The 21,958-nt window shown below is 52.0% G+C and overlaps 1 protein-coding gene and 1 long non-coding RNA gene across 15 annotated transcripts; one reads left to right on the top strand and one right to left on the bottom strand.

Moving 5' to 3' along the window:
- On the top strand, positions 1-5,596 carry LOC121111573. Its single transcript, XR_006931075.1, has 7 exons — positions 1-1,061; positions 1,406-1,465; positions 2,169-2,237; positions 2,541-2,642; positions 3,355-3,459; positions 4,162-4,309; positions 4,500-5,596. It is a non-coding gene; the product is annotated as an uncharacterized LOC121111573 (long non-coding RNA).
- Positions 5,597-13,758: 8,162 nt separating this feature from the next.
- On the bottom strand, positions 13,759-21,074 carry LOC101747373 (protein MANBAL). 14 transcript variants are annotated; one of them, XM_040706534.2, is made up of 7 exons: positions 21,045-21,074; positions 19,697-19,745; positions 16,863-16,959; positions 16,710-16,758; positions 16,433-16,514; positions 16,119-16,313; positions 13,759-15,690 (listed from the first exon to the last, which is right to left on the bottom strand). In XM_040706534.2, the coding sequence occupies exons 6-7, from the start codon at positions 16,266-16,268 to the stop codon at positions 15,583-15,585; spliced, it is 258 nt and encodes an 85-aa protein (XP_040562468.1). In that variant the 5' UTR covers positions 16,269-16,313; positions 16,433-16,514; positions 16,710-16,758; positions 16,863-16,959; positions 19,697-19,745; positions 21,045-21,074; the 3' UTR covers positions 13,759-15,582. The 14 variants fall into 14 exon arrangements, with proteins under 14 accessions (XP_040562468.1, XP_040562467.1, XP_040562466.1 ...); XM_040706533.2 differs by having other exon boundaries at positions 16,710-16,761; XM_040706532.2 differs by having other exon boundaries at positions 16,710-16,761; positions 16,863-16,981.
- Between the last annotated feature and the right edge of the window lie 884 nt (positions 21,075-21,958).

Consider the following 21,958-nt stretch of genomic DNA (forward strand, 5'->3'; position numbering starts at 1 on the left):
CAAGAGCTGCAGGCCATGGGGAGCTGCCACCCAGAATCACAGAGCTGTGAGTTCACAGTGCCCCGTCCTATGGCTGTGCTATGCTGTGCTGTGAGCTCACAAGGCCTGGCTGCGACGCTGTCCTGTGCTGCAGGCTTCGCTCTGTGAAACACTCACTGTGGCTGCAGCGGTGGTAGTGGAAGCATGGTGCAAGTGTGGGGGGCCATGGCCCCTACCCGCCTTGTCCTCTTCCTCCTACTGATGGCCATGTGTTTCTGGGTGACCTGTGCTGCTCCATGGCGAGCACCGGGAGCAGGTGGGTGGGCAGAGATGGGACCCAAACTGAGCAGCACTGAGGGCAAGAAGTCAGGCTGTGTCCCCACGGCCCTGTGCCACACTTCCCTGGGGCCTGCCTTCCATGGGGGTGGTGTTGGGCAGAGGGTGATGGGCAGCACCACAGGAGCCGGGTAAGAGCCCATGGCGGAACTGCTCCGCAGGGCTGGCTCCAGCCATGCCAGGCCATGGCTCTGCTGCTTGCTGGCTGGAGCACAGCCTTCATCCTGGGAGATGTCCTGGGGAGAGCTCAGAAGATGCATGCTGGTAAAAGAGTGAGCATTTCTGCTCCAGGCTCATGGTATTCCGCATAGATGAATCCCAGTTTCCAACACAGAGCCCCGGCCCACAGCCCAGAGGAAGAGACAGACATGCTTTCCTCCAGTGCTTCAGTGTGACCTTCCTGTACATCAGAGGCCTCCCAATAAGAAAGCCCCGAGAGGCTGTATCTTCTTCCATGCGGTCTGTGAGGGATGTGGCACATGGCCTGGAGAGAGTATTGTGTACGCTGCCAGGTGCCAGCCTACAGGTCATCCTGGACACCCTGCAATTTTCAAAATCATGACCTGAGTCCTTCTCCCATCCCTGTTCCACGACCCACATCCAGTTACTGAGAGAGAAAGAGATCACACCATGCAATGGGAACTTCTCTCATCTGTTCTTGATTCTAGATGATGAGCTCAGTGCTCCCTTTCCAGGAGATCCTTTGGATCCAGATTCTGTGCGTGTGCCCGTGGGACAACCCAGAGGTAAGTTGTGAGTGTCTGTCTCCTTTAAGGCAGAAACGTTCATGCTCTCATAATTTACATGGGTGAAATTTTACTTAAGATCCTCTCAAGGTCTTTCAAGTCTGTTTGTGCCTTGAAGGGCTTGCACAGATGAGCCATGAGTATTTCTTTACCCAGAGAGCTGCCATATTTCAGTGGGAAGGTTACTGCTGCCCCTCTTCTGCTGAGAGAGCCCAGACCTTCGTATTTGAGCCGTGTCATTCCCTGACCCACCGCCAGACCTTGCAGGTCTCTCAGGGAAAAGTAGGCCCCCGCATGTAGTGGAAGCACTCCTCACCTGTGTCTGATCATGCTTGTGCCTACAGGCCCTGCTGGTGAATCAGCAGAATGGAATCCTGTCTATGAGCCTGAGGGGGATGCTGGAGGTAAGTCACCAGTCTTCCTTTGTTCATATATTTGCCTGGGATAGTTCAGCAAGGGTTCCGCTTTTCACCAGCCAGCAGGTTCTTCTCCCCGAGAAGCATGGATGGTCATTGTTTCTTGGGTGCTCCGTGCTGTCAGCGTTGCGTTGGCTTTGTCTCTGTATCTCCGAGGTCTCCCAGTAAGAAAATTTCTAGGGGCCGAGTGTTCTTCCATGAGCTCTCTGAGAATTGTTTCCCATGGCCTGGAGAAAGTATTTGGAAAGCTGTGGAATACCAGCCAGCAAGTCACCTGGCCTCTCTGCAACTTTGGAACTTCCCCCCCCACAGCATTACCTGGGTGAGCCCCTTCCATCACCACAGGTCACTAAGGAAGAGAGAGATGGGCACATGCAATAGGAATGTTTCTCCTCTGTCCTTGATTACCGCTGTGCCTCCAGGCAGCGGCTCACCAAAGCCTAGGTTTAATCCAGTCCATGCAGTTGAGTTTAGAGCTGGGGTGAGCTCCAGCTCTGGGCAGTTCCACACGGGGTTAGTTATGTATGATGGTGGTGCCCCTGCAGGCACCCAGGAACTGTTTCCAAGGTGCTCCTGTGTGGAAGGGAGAGAACAGTGTCGTGAAGGAATCCCCCAGCTTTAACTGCATCTTGTGTCATTCTGACTGGAAGGATGTTTAATGGGAGTTGCTCTGTCCTGCGTTTCTTTGCAGATGTGACTGGAGGAAGTGATCCAGGTTCCCCTCTAGGTTCTGGGACTGAAACTCCAGCAGATCACATGGGTATGTCATGGCTTTGTAATTCCTTAGAGAGCTTTCATTGCCCATTTCAGTGCCATTTCATGGCACGATCTCCCGTATGCTCCACTATTCAGTGATGCTGTAGTGTATGACTGAAACTTTTCATGGGTCTTTGGTTTTCAGAAGTGCCCCCAGGGAAGGCCTTGCCTGATCCTTGGTTTCCTCGTGCACTGGAGCCCTGCTGGAATCCCAGCAGGAGTAGTTTGTCTTTACTGACTCCACTGACTCACCACGGGTCTTAGAATCCTCATGCACGTGATATTTAACTTCATACATTCTGTCTAGGTCCAGAAGGAGGAAAAGATGAATCCAAAAGAGTAGAATACTCCCAGGGCTCATCCCATCTCCTAAACGAACTGCTGAAGGAAATGGAGAAGGCAGCGCGTGGTGGGTATACTTCGGTCTGTTCACTGTGAGACTTGGGAAGCTGAGGTCTGATATATGTGTGGATAAGCTGTAGCCTGCACAGCAGGAAGGGATCTCTCAGAGCCGTGCTGTGGTGGTGTTCCGTGTAACACCTTGCAGGCACTGTCAAGCACCAGAGATGGTCTGCTGCCACTTCTGCATCCAGCCAAGACCCAGAGACAGCTGCTCCCCCAGCATGACCGTAACTTGTCAGAGCTGCTTTGTGCAGACATTGGCAGCCTGGTGGCAGCGAGTGACGAGTGCTGTGCTTCTGTTCATACAAAGCCCTCTCTGCTGCTGAGCAAGTTCAAGGCAGGAGGAGCATCCCAAGCAGGGCTGGCTGTCTTTGCTAATCCTGGAAACGAGTGGAGATGCTGATTCTGGAGATGTTTCTGCTGAAGCTTGAATTTCAGCCTGCAGATGCCTGGCTGTGATGGGTGGAACACAATGGTTGGTGATGCTCACAGCACAGTGCGTGAGGGCCCTGCATAGGAGCTGATTCCTCGGGAGGCGTGAGAGGTTTCGGCACCTTCCAATTCCTGGGAGGGCCCAGATGCCCTTGGGCAGCAGAGAGGGTCGCAGTGGCTTTGGGGGACTGGGACCAGCAGACTTTGCCTGAGCTCAGGATAGGAGTAGCTCAGTTCCTGGTGAGAACACATCACATCCAATCCCACTGTCCTCTTTCTTTCTAAAGGGACTGACCAACAAACTGCACAGGACGCGCTGCAGGAAGGCAGCCATCCCACGCTGCCAGTCTGGGACAGAGAAACACAGACAGTGCCAACAACTGGCATGCCAGGTAATTTCTGTCCTGTGGTCATCCAGTGTCACTAACCAGAGTCAGTGTGTGCCTGCAGGCTCTTCCTGCCTGCTCTTGCACACGAGGTCAGCAGCCAAACCTGAGCGTATGAGCACAGAGCACGTGTAAAAGAAGCCAGGGGTGGCTCTCTGAAAATGGCTGGCCTCAGTGGGGTTTGGTGAGTTGTTCCAGCAGCGTGCCGGAGAAGATGCATGCAGACCTCTGTGACGCTGCTCACCTCCCACTGCTCCCAGTTCCCAGAGAGTTGTGAGCTTTTCCTTTTTGGATGAGTGGAGTCCTGTGTGGTAGGAGCCTGCAGGAGTATTTTTCCCCTGGGCTGGCTCCGGCTGTGCCCTGTGCTAGCTCGAGGCTGACCTTCAGCCTGGGGGGTGTCCTGTGGGAGAGCTCAGGATGCGTGCGCTGGGGAAAGTGTGAGGGCTTCTGCTGTGCAGTGCTCCCCGCAGACAAAGCCCAGACCCCAAGGCAGAGCCCCAGCCCTCGGCCCAGAGGAATACGTGGGCAGTGCTGGTGCAGCCTCACCCTACCTAACGAGAAGTGGAAGCAATCTTCCTTGTCCCGTGGTGCTTAGGCACCAGAGACAGAGGTACCCACTGATGAAAATCTCCTGGGTCCATAAAGCACACCGAGAGATTGTCTGTAGTGCAGGTGAAGGTAACGTGGGACATGTCTCATTTCTTCCAGGGATGAATGCTGGGAAAGGCACAAAGGCTGCTGTTCACAAATCTGTGCGAAAGTGCCACATCGCAGCGATGGTACTGTTCTCTGCTGTGCTGCTGTCTGCGCTGGTGCTGGCCTGTGGTGCTGCATTATGGACGTGCAAAAAATACCTGTGAGTTGGCTTTTCCCCAAAACACTTTATTGCTGCATTTGGCAAGGAGGTATTTGTGGTGCCCGAATCCTGGACGGCCAAATCAGTTGCTGGCAGTACACTGCCAGGACTTTCATAGTTTTGCAAAGTCTTTCAAGTTTCCTCTTATTTCCTGTCAGTGAGTAGTGCTTTCTGAAACTCATTCTCACAGAGTGTGCAAGAGAGAAGAAAGAGCAGCAGAACGAGCTCTTCCTGATACCAACTGAGAGAGTGTTCCAGCTGGAGATGAGGGCAGAATGGAGCTGGGAGAGGCAACAAAAGAGACTCTTGCCCAACCAAACCAGAATCTCAACAATAGTTCCAGTTCGTTCCATTCTACCATCCAAGATGCCAAAGGTCTTCAAAGTGATCTGGAAGACCTGGAGCGTGAACTCAAAGCCAGGAAAGAGGTCCACGGGAACAGTCCTGAGTGCTTTCTGTCAGAGGACGGCCCTGAAGGTGAGAGCGGAGAATCAGCAGCAGAGCTTTTGTCCTTCACCCTGCATTCTCCAGGACAAGTATCAGCAATAATTCCAAGATTCTTAGCTCACCATAGCTACAGTCCTTTTGAGGGTCCTAATGAGGACCCAGAAAGCGAGCTTCCTCTGACTGCTGGACAGTATTGTTTATTGTCTCTGGGGATGGAGTTATTGTTTACGTCTTTGGAGATGTGGATGAGAATGGCTGGTTTCTGGGAGAGCTGACAGATGGCACAAGAGGACTGGTCCCTTCCAGTGTGGTTGTGGAAGTTTTGGATGATGAACTGGATACAATGATGCCTCCAGAGCTTTGTGATCTCCTGCTGCACACTGATGATTAAGTGGATGCAGAGATTCCATAACGCAGCAACATCCTGTAAAAATTCCTGCACTGATTCATCTACAAGACTACCCCCTGCTCCACTTGATGTTCAAGTGGGGTGTGAGCAGGATGTGGAGCTCTCTGAGGTGACTGACAGTGTAACTGCATAGTCTTATATATTAAAAACAAACAAACAAACAGAAAACCCAATAAAACTAACAAACAAAAAACCCAACACTGTTCTTTTTCTTGGATACATTGACGATACTTTTTGTAGCTGAGACTTTGCAATGAGTCCTGAAGCAGATTTGAACTGGTAGAAGTAGGCAGTGTCTGCATTCCGTTCTCCTAATTTCCTTGCTGGTCGGAGTTAAGGTGCCATGCATCCATTCCCCAGCTCCAGCTGTCTCCTGAATCATGAGAACAGCCTTTCCACACTGTGAGAACAGCCTTTTCACGTAGTTGGAGTGGATTCACGCTGAAGGACAAGATGCTTGTGGACATGTAAGCTCAAGAACAGAATGTAGAGTTCACAGAAACTTGCTGCCAAACAACACTAAGAAAGAAGAATAGGCACCTATTGTTGAAGATGGGGCAGTAAAACAGATGCCCCAGCAAAACACAATGCCAGTACAAGCTGGTTGGGGCTACTCCCCCTGAAAAGGCTGGAAGTTGACAGCGAGGTAGACTACCAGCCTTCATTCCGTGACTACCAGAGACCCCCACCACGTTTTTAGGACACGTGCTCAAGAGGGTGGGACAATACGTTAATAATTTCTCAGAATTCCAGCCCATCTTCATGGAATGTAATGAATATATGTATGTAACGTCTTTAAATACGTAACCATTGCTTTTCTCGGTGTGAGAGGTAGGAGGAGATATCCCCCTCGCATCTGGTGCCATAATGAGCATACCTGCTTTATGACCTTACGTGGGTTATAGAGTTTGATTCCACACGTCACTCCCTTCACTATTAAGAGGACAAAGAACTTCTGTCACAGAAGAATGCTCACCTGCAAGGCTTACATTTCATGCTTCTTCCTTCCTCTCTGCTTGGTAAAACTCCATGTTGGGCTCATTTGGAAGGAAGGCTTGGTGTTCTGATTTCTTGGACAGTCGTTACCTAAGGCCTGGAGTGCCTGTGTCAACTGCGGCGGTGCAACTCCCGCTCCCCACATTCTCCCCCTTCTCTCAGGCCTCTCAGTGCACTTCTTCTCCTCAGACAAAAGGCGGAGGACCAGTACATGGAGGTACTCCTCCTCTTCCCTTGCCCCTGCTTGCCTCTGGGTAGCAAGGAGCAATGAATTGGAACGTTAGGAGATGCCCTTGTTGTATCTGGCTCCTGCTTTGTGCCCCATAGCCCAGGAACAATCCTGGAGACAATCATCTCCTGGCAGCCTGGGGCATGTGTACACAAATCACGGCCCAAGTGGGGTAGCTTGGAATTTGTGAGTCCAGCAAGTTCTGGGCTTTGCACAACTGGTGGAAAGAACCAGAAGATTTTGCCATTCAAGGGGGCTGGTATGGAATAGTACCCATCAGATCTCAATCGTCTCAGACCCTATAACTAGAGATTCTAAGCAAGTGTTAATATTTATAAATAACTGGAGGGAAGTGGGAGGGAAATGGATGAGGCTCTTGGTGATGTGCAGTGGTAGGACAATGGCCTAGAACTTGAACACAGGAAGTTCCATACAAACATGTGAAAGCCCTTCTTTATGGTCACGGTGGGGGAACACTGGGACAGGTTGCCTAGAGAGGTGGTGGAGGTTATGACCAGCATCTCCTCTGGGTTGGGATGCCTCTTAGGTACTGCCAAATCCTCGAGACCATCTACCAGTGGAGGCCAGGGCAAAGTCGCGCCCCTGGAGTCAGCCTCGATTATGATCTGCTGAGGAATGGTGGTGGCCTGTTGTATTTGCTCCACACTCGGGTAGATGCAAATTGTAAGCAGAAGTCAGCTTGCTTTTCTTCCATCCACCTCCCTACTTATTTATCTATTTTAATGACACACGTTTGTTTCACAGCTGTGGATGCTGAGATATTTTACTTTTCCACACTTCTTTTGTGCTTGTGTGTATGTTTGTGTATGAGAGTATCTGTACATTGATTTGGGATGTCCTGTTATTACGATAGCACGAATCTTGTCATCTGCAAATGTGTAATCAGGTCCCTGCTTAATTTTCACACATTTCATTAAATCACATTATTAACCTCCAAATTGGTCCTCTGACCTGTCTTGTGTTATTAAGAGCTCTTAATGTGCTGTTAAACAGAACCGAGTGAAATACATTTGCCATTTCCTGCAGTGCCAAATTGGAGGAGATGGCAGGATGATGAGCAAAGTCACCAAATACTTACAAAAACAAGATGTCCAAACAAAGCCTGTATTCCCTGAGGTTTTGGCTTATGATTACTGGCATAAGCGGGAAGAGGTAGAAAAGCAGTTAGCTGATGCTGGAGGCTCAACTGGATGGGAAAGGTAGATATAATCTACCAAACGTTGGAAGTGTGTCTGAAACCTGCCTGCCAGGGGAGGGGGAAACTGAACCACAAAGTACAGGAGCTGTTATTATCATTAAAAATGCTTTACTCCTGCTCCTTCTTATTAGGGCACCTCTGGCTGTGAGAGAATGAGACTCTGCAAGTAGGGCGTAGAATAAAGGCAGTGCAGTTACTTATTGACCAGTGCAACAGCAACAACAAAAGAAACACAGAGAAGCATGAGTTTCAGAAAGGATTAGTGTGCTCAGCACTCAGCAAAAAGCCCCAGAGTCACTGCTGGCACACGGGCGTCAGCCTGGAGGGGTTGCATCAACTCCCTGCAAACAGCCCTTGTGCTGCTGCACTGCATGGTGCCACCAGCTCCAGCACTCAGACATCACACAGGTTACTCCTTCAGCGTTTTTTGCCTTTCTCTTCAATTCCCATGAAACTTTTTGAAGCCTTGGGCACTGAGCAACTTGGAAAAGATCAAACAAAATATCCTAAAGGGAATCTCCCTCCCTATTTTTTAGAGATGTAGAGGGGCATTCTGGGCTCCAAAGGAAGACAGTATGTGTTGGGCCAGTGTCATTCAGACCCTAACTGTGGTTTCACAATGGGGAGGGCCACACAGTAGGGCTGTTGGACAAGCAGCTCTTCCAGAATCGTGGAATTGCTCTCATCTCCATTGTTTCTGTCATTTGACTGTTCCAGCCCCTAAACCAATAGCGATCTCCCTGCTTGAAAGAGGGGAAGACCTGTGGATCCCAGACGTGCAGAGCCCAGAGGCTGTGACAGGAGACCTCCGCCCAGGTGAGGCAGTGGAGGGAAGGAGGAGGCTAGGGTCTGCAAAAGCCATCTCTGTGCAATATTTTGAGCACTCTATGCTATTTCTAGATTTCCTCCGTCGTCCAGCAGGAGATGGGCCCACAGCTATAAAGGAAAATCTGCAGAAAAGTGGTGTGGCCCAAAGGCAATGGGGTAGAGCCTCTGTGGGAACAACCAGAAGAGATGTGCAAGGGGGCCTGGTGCAAGGAGAGCACTTCAAGAAGCCACTGGGTAACCATCCGGGAGAGAGGGCGAGGGGCCCCCTGGATTGCAGTACAGGTCAAAAGCAGCACGAAGACCCAAGGAGCAAGGAAGCGTGCCAGAAGAAAAATCAGAATTCATGTGATGAGTGCGGGGAAAATTCCGACCTCGTTAACCACCTCCGCATCCACACAGGAGAGAGACCCTACAAGTGCTCCGAGTGTGGGAAGGGCTTTATAAACAGTTCTAAACTCAGCTTCCACAAGCACATCCACAGAGGAGACAGACCATCACAGTGCCCCAGGTTTGTGAGAACCTTCACAAGCAGTTCCTGCCTGATGACCTACCCGCACGTCCACCCAGGCAACAGAGGCTGCAGTGCTCCAAGGGTGGGAAGACCTTCAGCCAGAGCCCCAGCCTGGTCAAAGCCTGTGACTTTGCACAGTGATGAACCTTACAAATCCCTTAAGCAGAGGAAGAGCTCGGGGGCCAAAGTAAATCAGGGTCCCCCTTCCTTGCATGGGAATAACCCACACTGCTTTCTGGAGGCACTGGAGACACGGTGTTGAGTGCGCATGCAAAGGAGGGTCCAGAGCAGGTTATGGCAAAGATACTGGACACCCATGGGATGTCAGCAAGTGGGTCATTCTGCCGGGTGGCACAATTCGGCCACGCCTGCGTGCAGGGAGATGCCCGGGGAAGTCACCTCTTCTCACCCTCAGAGAAACCCATATGCCGTGGGGCAGCAGGTGAGGACCCAAAGGAAGCCTCAGCTGTATTGAGAAGTCACCAGGGAGGAAGAAAGTCTGTCTACAAGGAGTGTGGGAAGAGCTCCAGCTGCAGCTCCACCCTCGGCAGACCCCAGTGAAGCAACACAGGGTAGAGCCTCTTTGAGTGCCTTGACTGCAGGAAGAGGGATGTCCAGAACTGGGAGCTCACTGCACACCAGTGGATCCACGTTCAAAATGCTGTGAATGTGCAGCCTGTAGGAAGAGCTTCAGGAACTGCTTGACCTTCGTGAGGTGCCAGAATGTCTGCACTGGGGAGAAGCCGTGCACATGTGTGTGCTAACGAGTCCACATGGCAAGAAGCCTTACAAATGCCTTGAGTGTGAGAAGGGCTTTATGCAGAGTGCAGAGCTCCTCACTTGCAGGAGACAGCACTCATGGAAGAAGTGCTGCAAATGTCCCGAGTGTGGGAAGAGCTTCAAGCACATCTCCAACCTGGTCAAGTACCAGAGGTACTCAAGGTAGAGACCTTAGAAATGCCTGCAGTGCAGGAAGAGCTTCATCCCGAGCTTGAACCTCACTACACATTGCCTAATCCACAAGAAAGGAAGGCCCTACGTGTTTCTTGCCTGCAGGAAGTTTCTTTCAGGCCTCGTTTCTCATGGGAAAACACCCACTGGAGAGACCTTGAGGATGCTGGAGACCCCACAGATGAGGGAGACCCAGATGCTTCTCACCACACACGAAGAGGTTGCAAAGGAGATGGCATCGCTGACGCTCTCTGGATAAGGGACTTAACATCACCTTTTCTCTGTGAGGTCTCCTTCACACCATGGAGTGCAGGTCTCAGCACCCACTTTGTCACAGACTTCAAGCACAAACACCGTAAGCTCCAAATGTAACACATTCTACAAGGAAGGGGAGAGGCTTAAGAGATTAAAGGGATTTATTTCAGTGTAGAATGTGTGGTCCCGAGGGACAAGGAGCCAAAGGAGAAGATAAGGAGAAGCAGGAAAGGCAACAGAAATTGTGGTGCTGATGGTGGGGACTCTCCTGTCACAGAAGCCTGACTGGCCGGCAGCTGGAGGAGGCTGTCTGGGACAGGAAGCGCATCCCCAGACTGCTCATCCCAGCAGGAACTGGACAGGGCAGGGGGGCAGGGGAAGGGTGGGCCGAGGGAAGGTAGCTGGAGTGGTGGTGCGGGGTCACTGCCTCTGCAGCGCCCGGCTAGCCTTCAGGAGACGTGCTGGCCAGCAGCACCATGAGGTCACCAAGTGCATCAGCGGTGACATCACAGGAGGGGGCAGGCGAGGAGGGAGGCAGAGCCCCACCTGGGTGCTGGCTGCAGGTCCTGAGCATGGCAGCCGGAGGGCAAGGCTTGTTCCTTCTCATCTGTCCCTCCCTGAGCACACAGAAATGCTCCCTTGCCCTTCTCAGGGAACGTGAGAGGCTTGTCCAGGGCAGCTGGACACAAGAGGACATTGTAGAACTCTAAGGAGAGCAGCACTCTCCAAAGTGGGCCGCTGCTGCCCACGGCTGTAGCTCCAGGGAAGCAGCAGCCACGACTCAAAGGCAGCAGAGAGGGAGCACTCACTGGGCAGTGAGAGGCAGCTCTGATGGACACCAGGGCTGCTGCTCCGTGTGGCATTTGGCTCTTAGTTCCTGACACCCTGAGCATGCTGGGTGAGCATGCTGAGGCTCCTGTCCACGATCCAGAAGAAACGCAAGGTGTAACCACCCCAAGCATCTCCATGCCCTTTGGCAGGATGCAGTGCTCTGCAGCAGCCCACCACAGGTCTCTGGGAGATCTCACCACCAGAAGGACATCTCTGGCAAAGCTCTTCCTCGGGCCCGGGGTCCCTCCAGAAGAAGCAGCAGGCAGAGACTTACTGAGACAGCAAACTCTTCGGGGGCGCTGCTGACTTCCCCACATGGAGAGACTGCCCTGGAGATGTGCCAGATGGTGAAAGCTCTGGGCTGGATTTTCTCTGGCAGCCGGATGACCACATGGCCCTGAGATCCTTGGAAAGCCCAGCAGCTGCCAGGAGAAATGTCAGGCAGCAATGAGAAAGACATGTCCATCAGCAGTGAGGCAAAGAGCCAACAGAGCTGGCTGTTCCTGTGGCAAGGAGCACAGAGTTCGCTTTCTCTATGGGCTGCCATTCTCCTCGTAAATGAACACTAGTCAAGGGACAGGAGGTGAATATCAAACGGTTTTGACAAAACATTTGGAGTCAAGCACCTTTCTGTGCTTGCCCAGAGCCAGCAGGGCAGCCCTCCCCAGCATCTGTCAGCTCATCACCCTCCCAACACTGTGCTGGAGCTGCAAAGACCAGTTCAGCCCTGGCCCTTCTTCAGGCTGCTCTGGCTAAGCAGGCCAGGGCTGGGGCTGGGAAATGTCTCTCACAGCTTCTGCAGACTGGCAGACCCACACAGCTCCCACTACCCTGCCACTCTGGAATGAGTCCCTCAGAAATGAGGGCTGCCAGCAGGGCTGCCAAGGACCAAGTTCCTCAGCAAACTGCCACCAAGAGATGCGGGCAGGTGGCAGCAGCTGGGCCCAACTCAGTCCCCTTCTGATGGGAGGGTACAGCTCCCAGTAATGGCAGGTGGCAATAATGTGGGGAAGAGTGTGGGCTGAGCAATGCAGCTGGGCCAAAGGACTTAAGCCATTCTAAAACTCCTTGAGATATTTCTCCAACAGAAAGCAGAGCTTGGCAGGCTCTGGGGAGTACCAGACACAAAACTGAGGGTAGTGAAGCTGTCTGTCTACCTGTGGTTTTCAGAGCCCAATCGAGCATCCAGATGTAGTTTTCAATCACCTTGATTGCATCTCTTGTCAGCTGCAGAATTTCCTAGCAACAAATTGGGAATGGAGAGAGAGCAGTGAGCACAAACACAAGAGGAGATCAGTGTGACCAGGGAGTCCTAGCAGAGAGCGAAGGAAAGACTCCATGTCCGTCCAGAAATCTGGCAAGATCTTCCCGAAAATATGCCCTGATGAGCCACTGGACTCCAGAGACACAGCAACGACCGTCTTTGGGTCCTGCCTGTTCCCCTTGTTGCCATCCTTCTGCCCACTCCAGAACAGCCTGGACAGGCAGTAGGATCATGCCAGGCCCTCTAGTGGTCCAGCTGCAGCAGGCCTGGAGAATGGCCCTTCCAGCTAAGCCTGACCTGCAAGTCTCTTGGAAGGGACAACGTCCAAGCCAAACCCAGCAGGTGCCTGGCTGGGGCCCAGCCCAGGGGAAATTCACAGCGCTGTACAGAGCACCCTGATCCCAGCTGTACCATGCAGCTAGCAGCAGCTCACAGTGAGGGGAGCAGAGCAGCTCCAAGACACAAGAGAGGTTGAGCCCTGAGAGCCAGGTGTGGGGCGGGTAGCCAGAGCACAGAGCTGTCTCTGGAAGGAGCCAAGAGGAAGCAGGAGGGAGCAACACCATTACCCCTCTCTTCTCCTCCTGGATCCCGTTGTTGCTGAGGACATCACCCACTGCTTGTAGAATGCTCTCCTTCCCGGCAGACATCTAAGTAATATTCACGTTCAGCTCCTGCCTTTTCTGCTTGAGCAAAACCAGTGAGATCCTGAAGGCAAAGGGAAAGCAGGTCTCGTTCAGTGTCCACCCTGCAGGTCAGAGCTCAAATGCCGTGAGGTGAGGGGTTATGGGGCTTGTACCCTTCCTTATCCCCCAGCCCCTTTTGTTCCTTCGGTTTGCCAAGGACTCCCACCATCACGGGTACAGATGGAAAAGGTTGGAGCCCTAGGCACGAGGCAAAGGAATGCAAAGAGCACACAGCCAGCTGAGGCCATGCTACAGAGCCAGGTGCATGGCAAGAAAGTGTTCTTACCCCAGAGACAGGAGCTCATCCACAGGTCCTGCTAACACTGCCTGGAAGAGAAGGGTATTCGATGGGAGAAAGCACAAGGAGCATGGCCAGGGCTTCCAAAGGAGCTTCCCGAGGAACTGCTGGCAGAATTTCCTGCTGCTTCCCAGCAGTTTGCAGAGGCTCCCTGCCCAAAGTTGGGCTCTTTAACCAAGGGCAAACAGCAACCATCAGTACACTGGGAGGCTGAAAAGCCATCAGGGAAGACAGACAAGATCAAGGGGCTGAGTGCAGGGACACCTTTCTTCCTCCCACTCTGCTCCCTCTCCTTTTTTTTTTTTTTTTTTTTTCCCCTATCAGTCCTTGTATAGCAAGGGGATGATCACAGCCTGTCACTAGCAGTTACAGTCTGGCTGAAAGGCCACGAGTTGGGAAGACCAACAGGGAAACGTGGGAAAAGCAGGTGAATTTCAAGGGAGAGACATGAAGCCAACGAGTTCATCACCCTGCAATTGCCAGCCCAAGCTAGGACGTTTTCACTACCTACTGAAAGAGGCAGCACCATTTTTAAAAAGTTATTCTTGCTTTTATTTTAAACAAAAATATTTTGGTTGTATTTAGTATATATTTCAACAGAAAATAAAATGTGGAATACGGTAATTACTAAAGGCATACCGTAAGTTCAGCTAATCAACATTTCGAAACAGGTATCGAGCTGTTTGGAACCAACTGCAAATACAGCACAATCCCACCTCTGAGCAGTTATAAAGCAGGTATGTCTAATCAGCGCTGCGCACCCGCCAGATGCAGGGGGGGATATGCCCACCTAGCCTGCATGCCGGAGGGCAAGAAAGGCACATACTTAAAGACCAAGCTGCTTACATATGCATTAGATGTCCAAGAAAAGGTTGGGTTATTACAATGAGTCCCCAGAATGACTGACACTTCCCCCCCCCCCCAAGTCTCAGCTCTTTTACACACACGTGTCTCTCGGTGGTCTTTCTGATGAAGGTCATCGTGCTATTTTCTTGGGCTTGGGTTACGATGGGTGGCTCTGATTGGTCGTCTCATCAGCCTCAACTCTGTTCACCAATCCGCCGCTTCTTTGTTAATTTGTGGTTTTACTGTTTGAGCCTGCTACCTTGCATTCCAGAGATAGGGGAGCTAACAATGTTACGTGCAAAGACAGGACACCCGCTGTCTGCACTAACTGTCCAAGTCCGTAGAAAAGCATCTGTTATCAGCAGTGAGAACCTGGCTTAGCAAGGTCAGATCTGCAGCTGCCGATTCAACACCTCATGAAGGCACATAACTTTTAGCCTAATCTGCTTTCCTCAATTCACACCCCCCCAAAATGAAACCCCAGCATCCAGGATTTCCAGTTAGCAATGACTCATTCAGTCTTGTTCAGTCAGAGAAAGAAGCAGCCTGCTGCTCCGAGGTAACAACCACACAGGGCTCATGGCTAATCAGTTTTTGGCTGTGGAAGCACTCCTGTATTTTGGGTAATGCGTGCATTACTCTTTCAGTAGTTGTGCTTCTGTTAGAAGAATGCAACAGAGCCCACCTTTAGGGAACCTGCAGAAGGACAGAGTTAGATAAAACAACTACCATCCTCATCCATGGAAACTCAACAACGATACCGGTTTGTGTTGTTTGCATGGGAAATTTTTGTCATGTTTCTTTGTCCTGAGATGTCCAAGCAACTTCAGAGTGCTTTTGTCTCACATGCTTTGTGCTCTCCTTGTGCTGCCCACCTGTCACTTCCACCAACAGCAAGGGAGAGCAGCAAACGCGGCCCTTCTCAAACCGATGGTTTCAGCAAATGTGCTGTTCTGCATCTGTTCTCTACCAGAAACCTAACAGCACTACTACCATACCTGGGCTCACAATGCCTTTGCCAATTGAGGATGGCAGTCTACGTATGCAAAAAGATGGCAGACTTGCAGCCCTGCCACAGAAGCCTTTCCTTCAAAGCCGCTCGGAGCCCTGAGGCACCTCACACAGCAGGTTCTCCTCCCACTGACTCATTTGTGGTCTAAAAAACCAAGATGTGAGCTGGCATCAAGAAGTTTAAGATGCCTTACTCTGTGGCTACGTCACCACCTCCCACTCTCCAGTCCCGTCTAGCCTTATTTCAGTCTCATACTACACTGGATGGTGACTGACCCATGAATCACATCACATAAAGTCCTGCTTATGACTCTCTGCTTGTAACACATCAGAAGCCCTTCCCTTCCAGTTTCCTCAGTTCCTCTCCATTGTCTGCGAAAGGTAAAGCATGGCAATGCCAGAAAACCAGACGACATACTCGGATGCCTTTGGTACAATCTCCGAGGAAGCATTACAGGTGATTCTTTTGTCTTTTGAGGCTTGTCGGTCAAACCCTTATCGTTTCTTTTTGCTTTCCTTCTTGGGTTTCTTACTTAGCTGCGCAGCACTTGCCTTTGGTTTCTTCACCGCCTCCCAGGTCTTAGTCCCAGAACCATCCGAGTCCTACAGGAATCAATTCAGAAATAGTCAGGAAACTTTTTCAGGTAACCACTGGTTGACAGCTCGTTTAGGGAGCACAGGTTTGGCTGCCAGAACTGGAAACCGCCTTCCTGACATTAAGGCAAACTAGAAACTCCATCTCTATCTCGTTCCCAAAAATCTAAAGTCGCTTCCTGCAAGGCAGTCCCAGCAGAGGGAAACACTCTGCCTGGTGGTTAATAGGGCACATCAGCAGCAGGATGACAAGGTGAGCTTGGACCTAAAGGCCTCTTGCGTGCCATCGGGAACAGCATGCGCACAGAAGGAAGGACAGAACAAACTACAGCACTGTCACCAATGCCGGGGCACGCTGCCATAGGCAACAGCTACAAATTGTTCCCTCCCATCCTATTTTCTGTGCATGTGTATCAAGATCAGAGAGCACAACTTACTGTCTTACGGGACTGGGAAACTGGCAGGATAATGGCTAACACACAGAGAAGCTGGAAAATGGCTCCAAAGAAGAGTCCGTGGTGCAGCACAGTCTCCATCAGCGTGGGCTCAGGGATCTCAGGTGGGGAGTAATGCCGTTCAGCAGCCATAGTGCAGACAGCCTGCTGCTCTACTGTTCTCAAGGAGAGCGGCTTCTACAACAGTGAAAAAAAGAGTCACTACTTCTATTGTGCGCTCTGCTGTTACTTTCTGCTGGCAAAAATTTACAGGCTAACTTTGAGAGGTATTCTGAAGATATCCTTGACCTACTGACCTAATAACAGAGAGGGACATGAAACTTGCATTTGCGTTGTCTTTTATCGCCTGCCGAAGAAAAGGGTCCTCAAACTTGAGTACTGGTACACATGGAGGTGAGGGGAAGGTGAGAAAAATAGGACAGGTGGACATAAAATAAGGGAAAAGCTTAACAGGCAAGAATAAACTTACCCCCCAAGTTGATCACACATTCACAATGACTGTTTTATTAACACTAATAATTAACAATAATAATCTTAACAATATTCAAGTTCACGTTATACATTTTCACGTACCTCGTGTATGTATTCACAACCGTGCTGCTGCTGTGCTGTACAACACCAACTGCTGAAATAAAGCACACAGAAAGCGGATCTGTTGCAGACAGTGCCATGAGCTGTGTTTGAACAACACTGTGTTAACGCATGGCTACAGTAAGTTACACCTACCCTGCAATGGCCACACAGGAAGTTTGTGACAGTCACAAATTGTTCTCCTGAGTCCCAACTCAATTTCTCGGCCACTCAGGCTCTGTTCCTCGATATTCTGCAGCGGAAAAGTCACAAGGCTGAAATTCAAATAATCGGAGATGTCATCAAACATCAAACGTTCTCACGGCAGTTGTACTCATTTGTACTCAACTGCACTCATAAAGCAGGTAAGCAGTGTGCTTACCAAATGAGCAGCGTTTACTTCCAGTTGTTAGTAGCAATCTATGCCGAATGCTAAAATACGAAGAGTAACCTATGCCTAACACTAAAATATGAACAGTAATCAATTCCTAACACTAAAACTAAACACTAATATCAACAACAAAACCAGGGACGGGGACCTAACACCTACAGGGGGGAGATGGAACTAGGGGCCCGCAGAACTTGGCTCCAGAGGAGCAACAAGGTGGAGGAGGAGCAGGTGGTAAGCAGTGCCACCCAGCTAACGCCGGGGGTGGGGGCCGCACAGCGGGTAAGGAGCCGAGCGCCTTGGACCAGCGATGGTGGAGCTGTGACCGCACCAATGTGGGGCCTGGCACGATGGTGTGGTGCCAGGCCAGCTATGCCGCAGGCGGATCCACCTCCATGGGCTCAGCGTCATCTGGAGGTGGATCCACTTCCATGGGCTCCACATGGTTGGTCACAGTGGTGGTCCGGGTGCAATGGTATCAGACACTCATCCTCCACTTGATGTTCATGGCGGGCCCCCTCCTACTCTTTGACTCTGGGGCCCCCAGCTCCCTCTTCCCATTTAAAATAGGGCTACCCCCAGCTCTCGCTCTTTTTGTACTGGACATGGCTGTCACCAGCCCAGCAGTCTCAGAGGCAGTTGCGCTGGGTGGGGCAACAGGGACCATGGTGACAGCTGTGACATGAGGAAGGATCTGCAATGGCAACTGCGCTGCTGAGAGTGGTGTTCTGCGTAGGATGAGGAGAGGGCTGAAGGACAGGGCACGGGATGGGAGGTAAAAGGTGTTCCCTGTGCTTCCCCCTCCAGCAAGCAAGAGGGCACAGAAGAGCCATCCCCGAGAAAAGGGCCCTCAACCTCCTTCACCCTCTCCCTCCTTCCACAGGGGAATCCCCTTTTGGGGCTGGTGCATGTGGCACACAACAGCATACTGAGGGATCTCCCGAGGTCAGCGCAAAGAACAGCAGGCTCCAAAGCAGACCTGACTACACCTGCTTCCTGGGAGACAGAAGCCCTGGCTACCATGTCAGCATCTAGCACCTCTTCCTGCATCTAAGGTTTGGGGATTCAAACATTAGCCCCCCAAGAGGGCCAATGCCATCCTTGGCCTGCATTAGAAATAGTGTGACCAGCAGGAGCAGGGAGGTAATCGTCCCCCTGTACTCAGCACTGGTGAGGTCGCACCTCGAGTAGTGCGTTCAGGGCCCCTCAATACAAGAAAGACATTGAGGCCTTGGAACGTGTCCAGAGAAGGGCAACAAAACTGGTGAGGGGTCTGCAGCACAAGTCTTATGACGAGCAGCTGAGGGAGCTGGGATTGTTCAGTCTGGAGAAGAGGAGGTTCAGAGGAGACCTCACTGCACTCTACAGCTTCCTGAAGGGAAGCTGTGAGGAGGAGGGGTTTGGCCTCTTCTCACAGGCAACAAACAGGACCTTTGCCACAAGTTGCCCCACAGGAGATTTAGATTAGACACAAGGAAAAACTTTTTCTCTCAGAGAGTGGTCAGGCACTGGAATGGCCTGCCCAGGGAGGTCGTGGAGTCACTGTCCCTGGTAGTGTTCAAGAGGCATCTGGATGAGGAGCTATGAGATACGGTTTAGTAGCTTGTGGTAGCAACGGTGATGGGAGGACGGTTGGACTAGATGATCTTGCAGGTCCCTTCCAACCTTGTGATTCTATCATTACCTACACTATAATGCTCAATTGAGTTTTGAACAAAACTTCCAGAGTCTCTGAGGAAATATGTTATGGAGAACAACCTTCCTCAACAAGGCTGTTTGTTACCTCGCTTATAAAGCCCTTGCACTCAACAATCCCAACATAACATCTCCAGTATTTGCCAAAGCATCTTAGCCAGCCTTGGTGGCAAAGACCTGGTAGGTAAGAATTGCAGGACACAACTTTCAGAGGACACCCAGGTACCTGGAAGGATGTCAGTCACTGCAGGCCTGTGGAGTACATGAGCGTCCTTTCCCTACTGCACATGTTCAGTGACAGCAAGAGAGCATCTCCTCCTGCCATGAAGCAGGCAGCTGGCAGCGGGGAAGAGGGAGGCAGCAGCTGGGGCACAGAGCGGTCAGCAGGACACGAAGCGCATGCTAAATGAGGTGCGTGTGGGTCAGACCCAGAGCCCAGGAACACTTCAGCTGCACTGACGCGACGGGCATGCGGTGGTGTTGCAGCTCCTTGCTGAGGGGCGGAGATGCTGCAGGGCCAGTGCTGGGCACGGCTACCTCAGCGCAAGCAGCTTCCTCCAGCTCCCAGAGAGTTTCTCCCCTCTGCACTTTCTGCAACTGGATTGAATCCTGCCTTTGAATCAGGACACTGGATAGCCTCACTGCAGACCCAAAGACTTACAACAGCAACATCAAACCAGGCAGAAACACCATGTGCTCCGGACTGCTTCCAGTCTTAAAATCTCCCTCTCCCTCCCTCCAATCTACTAAGGCAGCCGTTCCAATGCAACAAACAGAATCACAGAAAACTTCAGCCCAGACTCGTCCCGCTCAGTGAAATCCAGAGCAAGTACATCTTTACAAACCTTCATCCTTGCCCACTCCCCCAGTCAAACAGAGCACCAAGGCATGTTGCTCCATTCCTCACCTGGGGTTTTCTCGGTACAAATTCCAACGGGGAGTCCTCTTTCAGACACCTGAAACACCAACGCACAAAACCACATCAGAAAAGGGAACGGATTTGTACTCCATGAAAACACAAAATCCCCTCCTCATAGCCTGCAAGTCACCCTTCTTTTTCCCACTTTACTTATGTTTCAGGCACGACCAATCCCAGCCACGTGACCAGCACTGACAGCTCTCACGTAGGCTGCCAAGCAGCAGCCATGGCCACTTTCACCACCTGCCTCTGCCACAAGCTCACAGATGGCACAGCACACTGTGCCTGCATTCTGCATGAGCGCCACTCCTTCTGCTCATATCACTCAACTAAAGCAACAAAAATTGTCCCCACTCGAAAAAGGCTCCCAAACCTGCTTCAGTTCACAGCCTAAACTTTAGGCAAACCAGCTGGCTGCAGTTCAGCGTTACAAGGACCAAAGCACACCGGGGAGTCACGGCTTGGCATCAGGCACAACCGCCCTCTGCACTTACTTGAAGGCAGCATCCCTAGCCTGTATTCACAGCTTTACACTTGCACATCCTTCCCTGAGAGGAAGCTGCCCCCGTGCCCCGCAGCACTTGCTGGCACTGTAGATATTGCCTCTGAAGGACAGCACCTCACATGCTGACTTGGACTATTTCTTAACTGTGCCATGTCACTATCAGGATTTTACAGTGAGTGAGCTACTGGCAAACAACAGGATACCTTCCTGCTGCACAGCACAGCACAGCCAGAGCCGCACCACAGAATCGAGGGTGGGGGGGGTGGGGGCGGGGCGCTCAGGCTCTGCCTCGAGGCTTTGCCGGGTAACACCACATGTGGCGAGACGATGCTGTCGCCACCCTTGCTGCAAGATCAGGCCCCGCCACCCACAGCTTCGTGCTGTCGCGCTCCGGGCCTTAAGCAAAACTCCACAGAGCGAGACCAAAAGCAAAACCTCCCATCCGGACGCAGCCCTGCGCTTCCCGACAGCATCTCCAAGGCCCGCCACGATGGAAAGAACACAACGAGAGCAAGCGAGACGCCAGTTTCCCCTCCACGTACCAACGAAGAGCGACAAAACACGAGAGCTCCCGCCGCACGACGGAGCACGGGGCTGCCACCGCCCTGCCCAAGGCAGCAGCGGCGCCGCCTGGGAGCCGCCCCGCTCGCCCCGGCCTGCGCTCCGGCACCCACAGCTCTCGCGAGGCCACGCAGCCCGCCTGCGAGCCGGGACCTGCCTCTCGGTGACCGGCAGCACCGCGAGCTCCTCTCCCGAGAGCCCCTCGATGCCCCCGGACTGAAGCCCGACCCCGTTCCCGGGACAGAACCCGCTCCGCCCGGCCCCGCTCACCGCCCTCCCGCCGCCATGCCGCGCTGCCCCGGAAGTGCTCTCCGCCGGCAGGAAGCACTTCCTGTCCCGCCCCTAGCAACCGCTTGCGGCGTCACGTTGCTAAGGGCGGCCTAGGAGCGGTCCGGGGCCTGGGAGGGGGGTGGGGGGGTGTCAGGCTGCCGGATTCCTCTCCTCTCGAGTGGCCCCGGAGGCATGGAACGTCCCTTTCCTCTTTCCCCTCTCCCCTCTCCCCTTTCCCCTCTCCCCTCTCCTCTCCTGCCCCCCTTTTGGTTGCTTGATCTGCCAAATTATTTCTCCATTCTTGTGCAGTGTTACCTTTCTGATGACTTCTGCAGTGTATTATTGCAGTTTCTCATGCTTTCTCTTTTTAGACACTTCTAACGACTTCAGAATCTCAGGAGTGTGCCTGATTCCTTTCCCTCGAGTTGTTAACAGCCCTGTTCCTTTCCATATAGCCCCACGAGTGTGTACAACACCAAAAGCATGCTCAGAATCAGACCAGATATTAGCTCTTTTGCCTTTAGCCAGCTTAAGGGCTCTCATCAGAGCAGTAATTTCTGCCTTCTGTGCTGATGTCCCAGCTAGCAAAGGCTGTGCTTCTATTATGTCCTGATAAGTGGTAACAGCATATCCGACTTTGAGCTGACCTTGTTGTACAAAGCTGCTCCCATCCACGAACCGGGTCACTTCTGTGTCCTTCAAGGGCTGGTCCCTTAGGTCCAGGCAGCTGGAGTGCACTTCAGTTGTCTGGAGACAATCATGCGCTATGGGTTCGGTTGTATTTCCCCCGAGGAAGGAAGCTGGATTTACAGTGTTAGCTGTCATAATAACTACATCATCCTGTTCGACCAGGATTGCCCGATATCCTAGGAATCGGGAGGTGCCCTTTTTGTTCTAAAACTGTGGTAACCGTA

The sequence above is a fragment of the Gallus gallus genome, chromosome 10 (assembly GCF_016699485.2).
Source record: "Gallus gallus isolate bGalGal1 chromosome 10, bGalGal1.mat.broiler.GRCg7b, whole genome shotgun sequence".
NCBI lineage: Eukaryota > Metazoa > Chordata > Aves > Galliformes > Phasianidae > Gallus > Gallus gallus.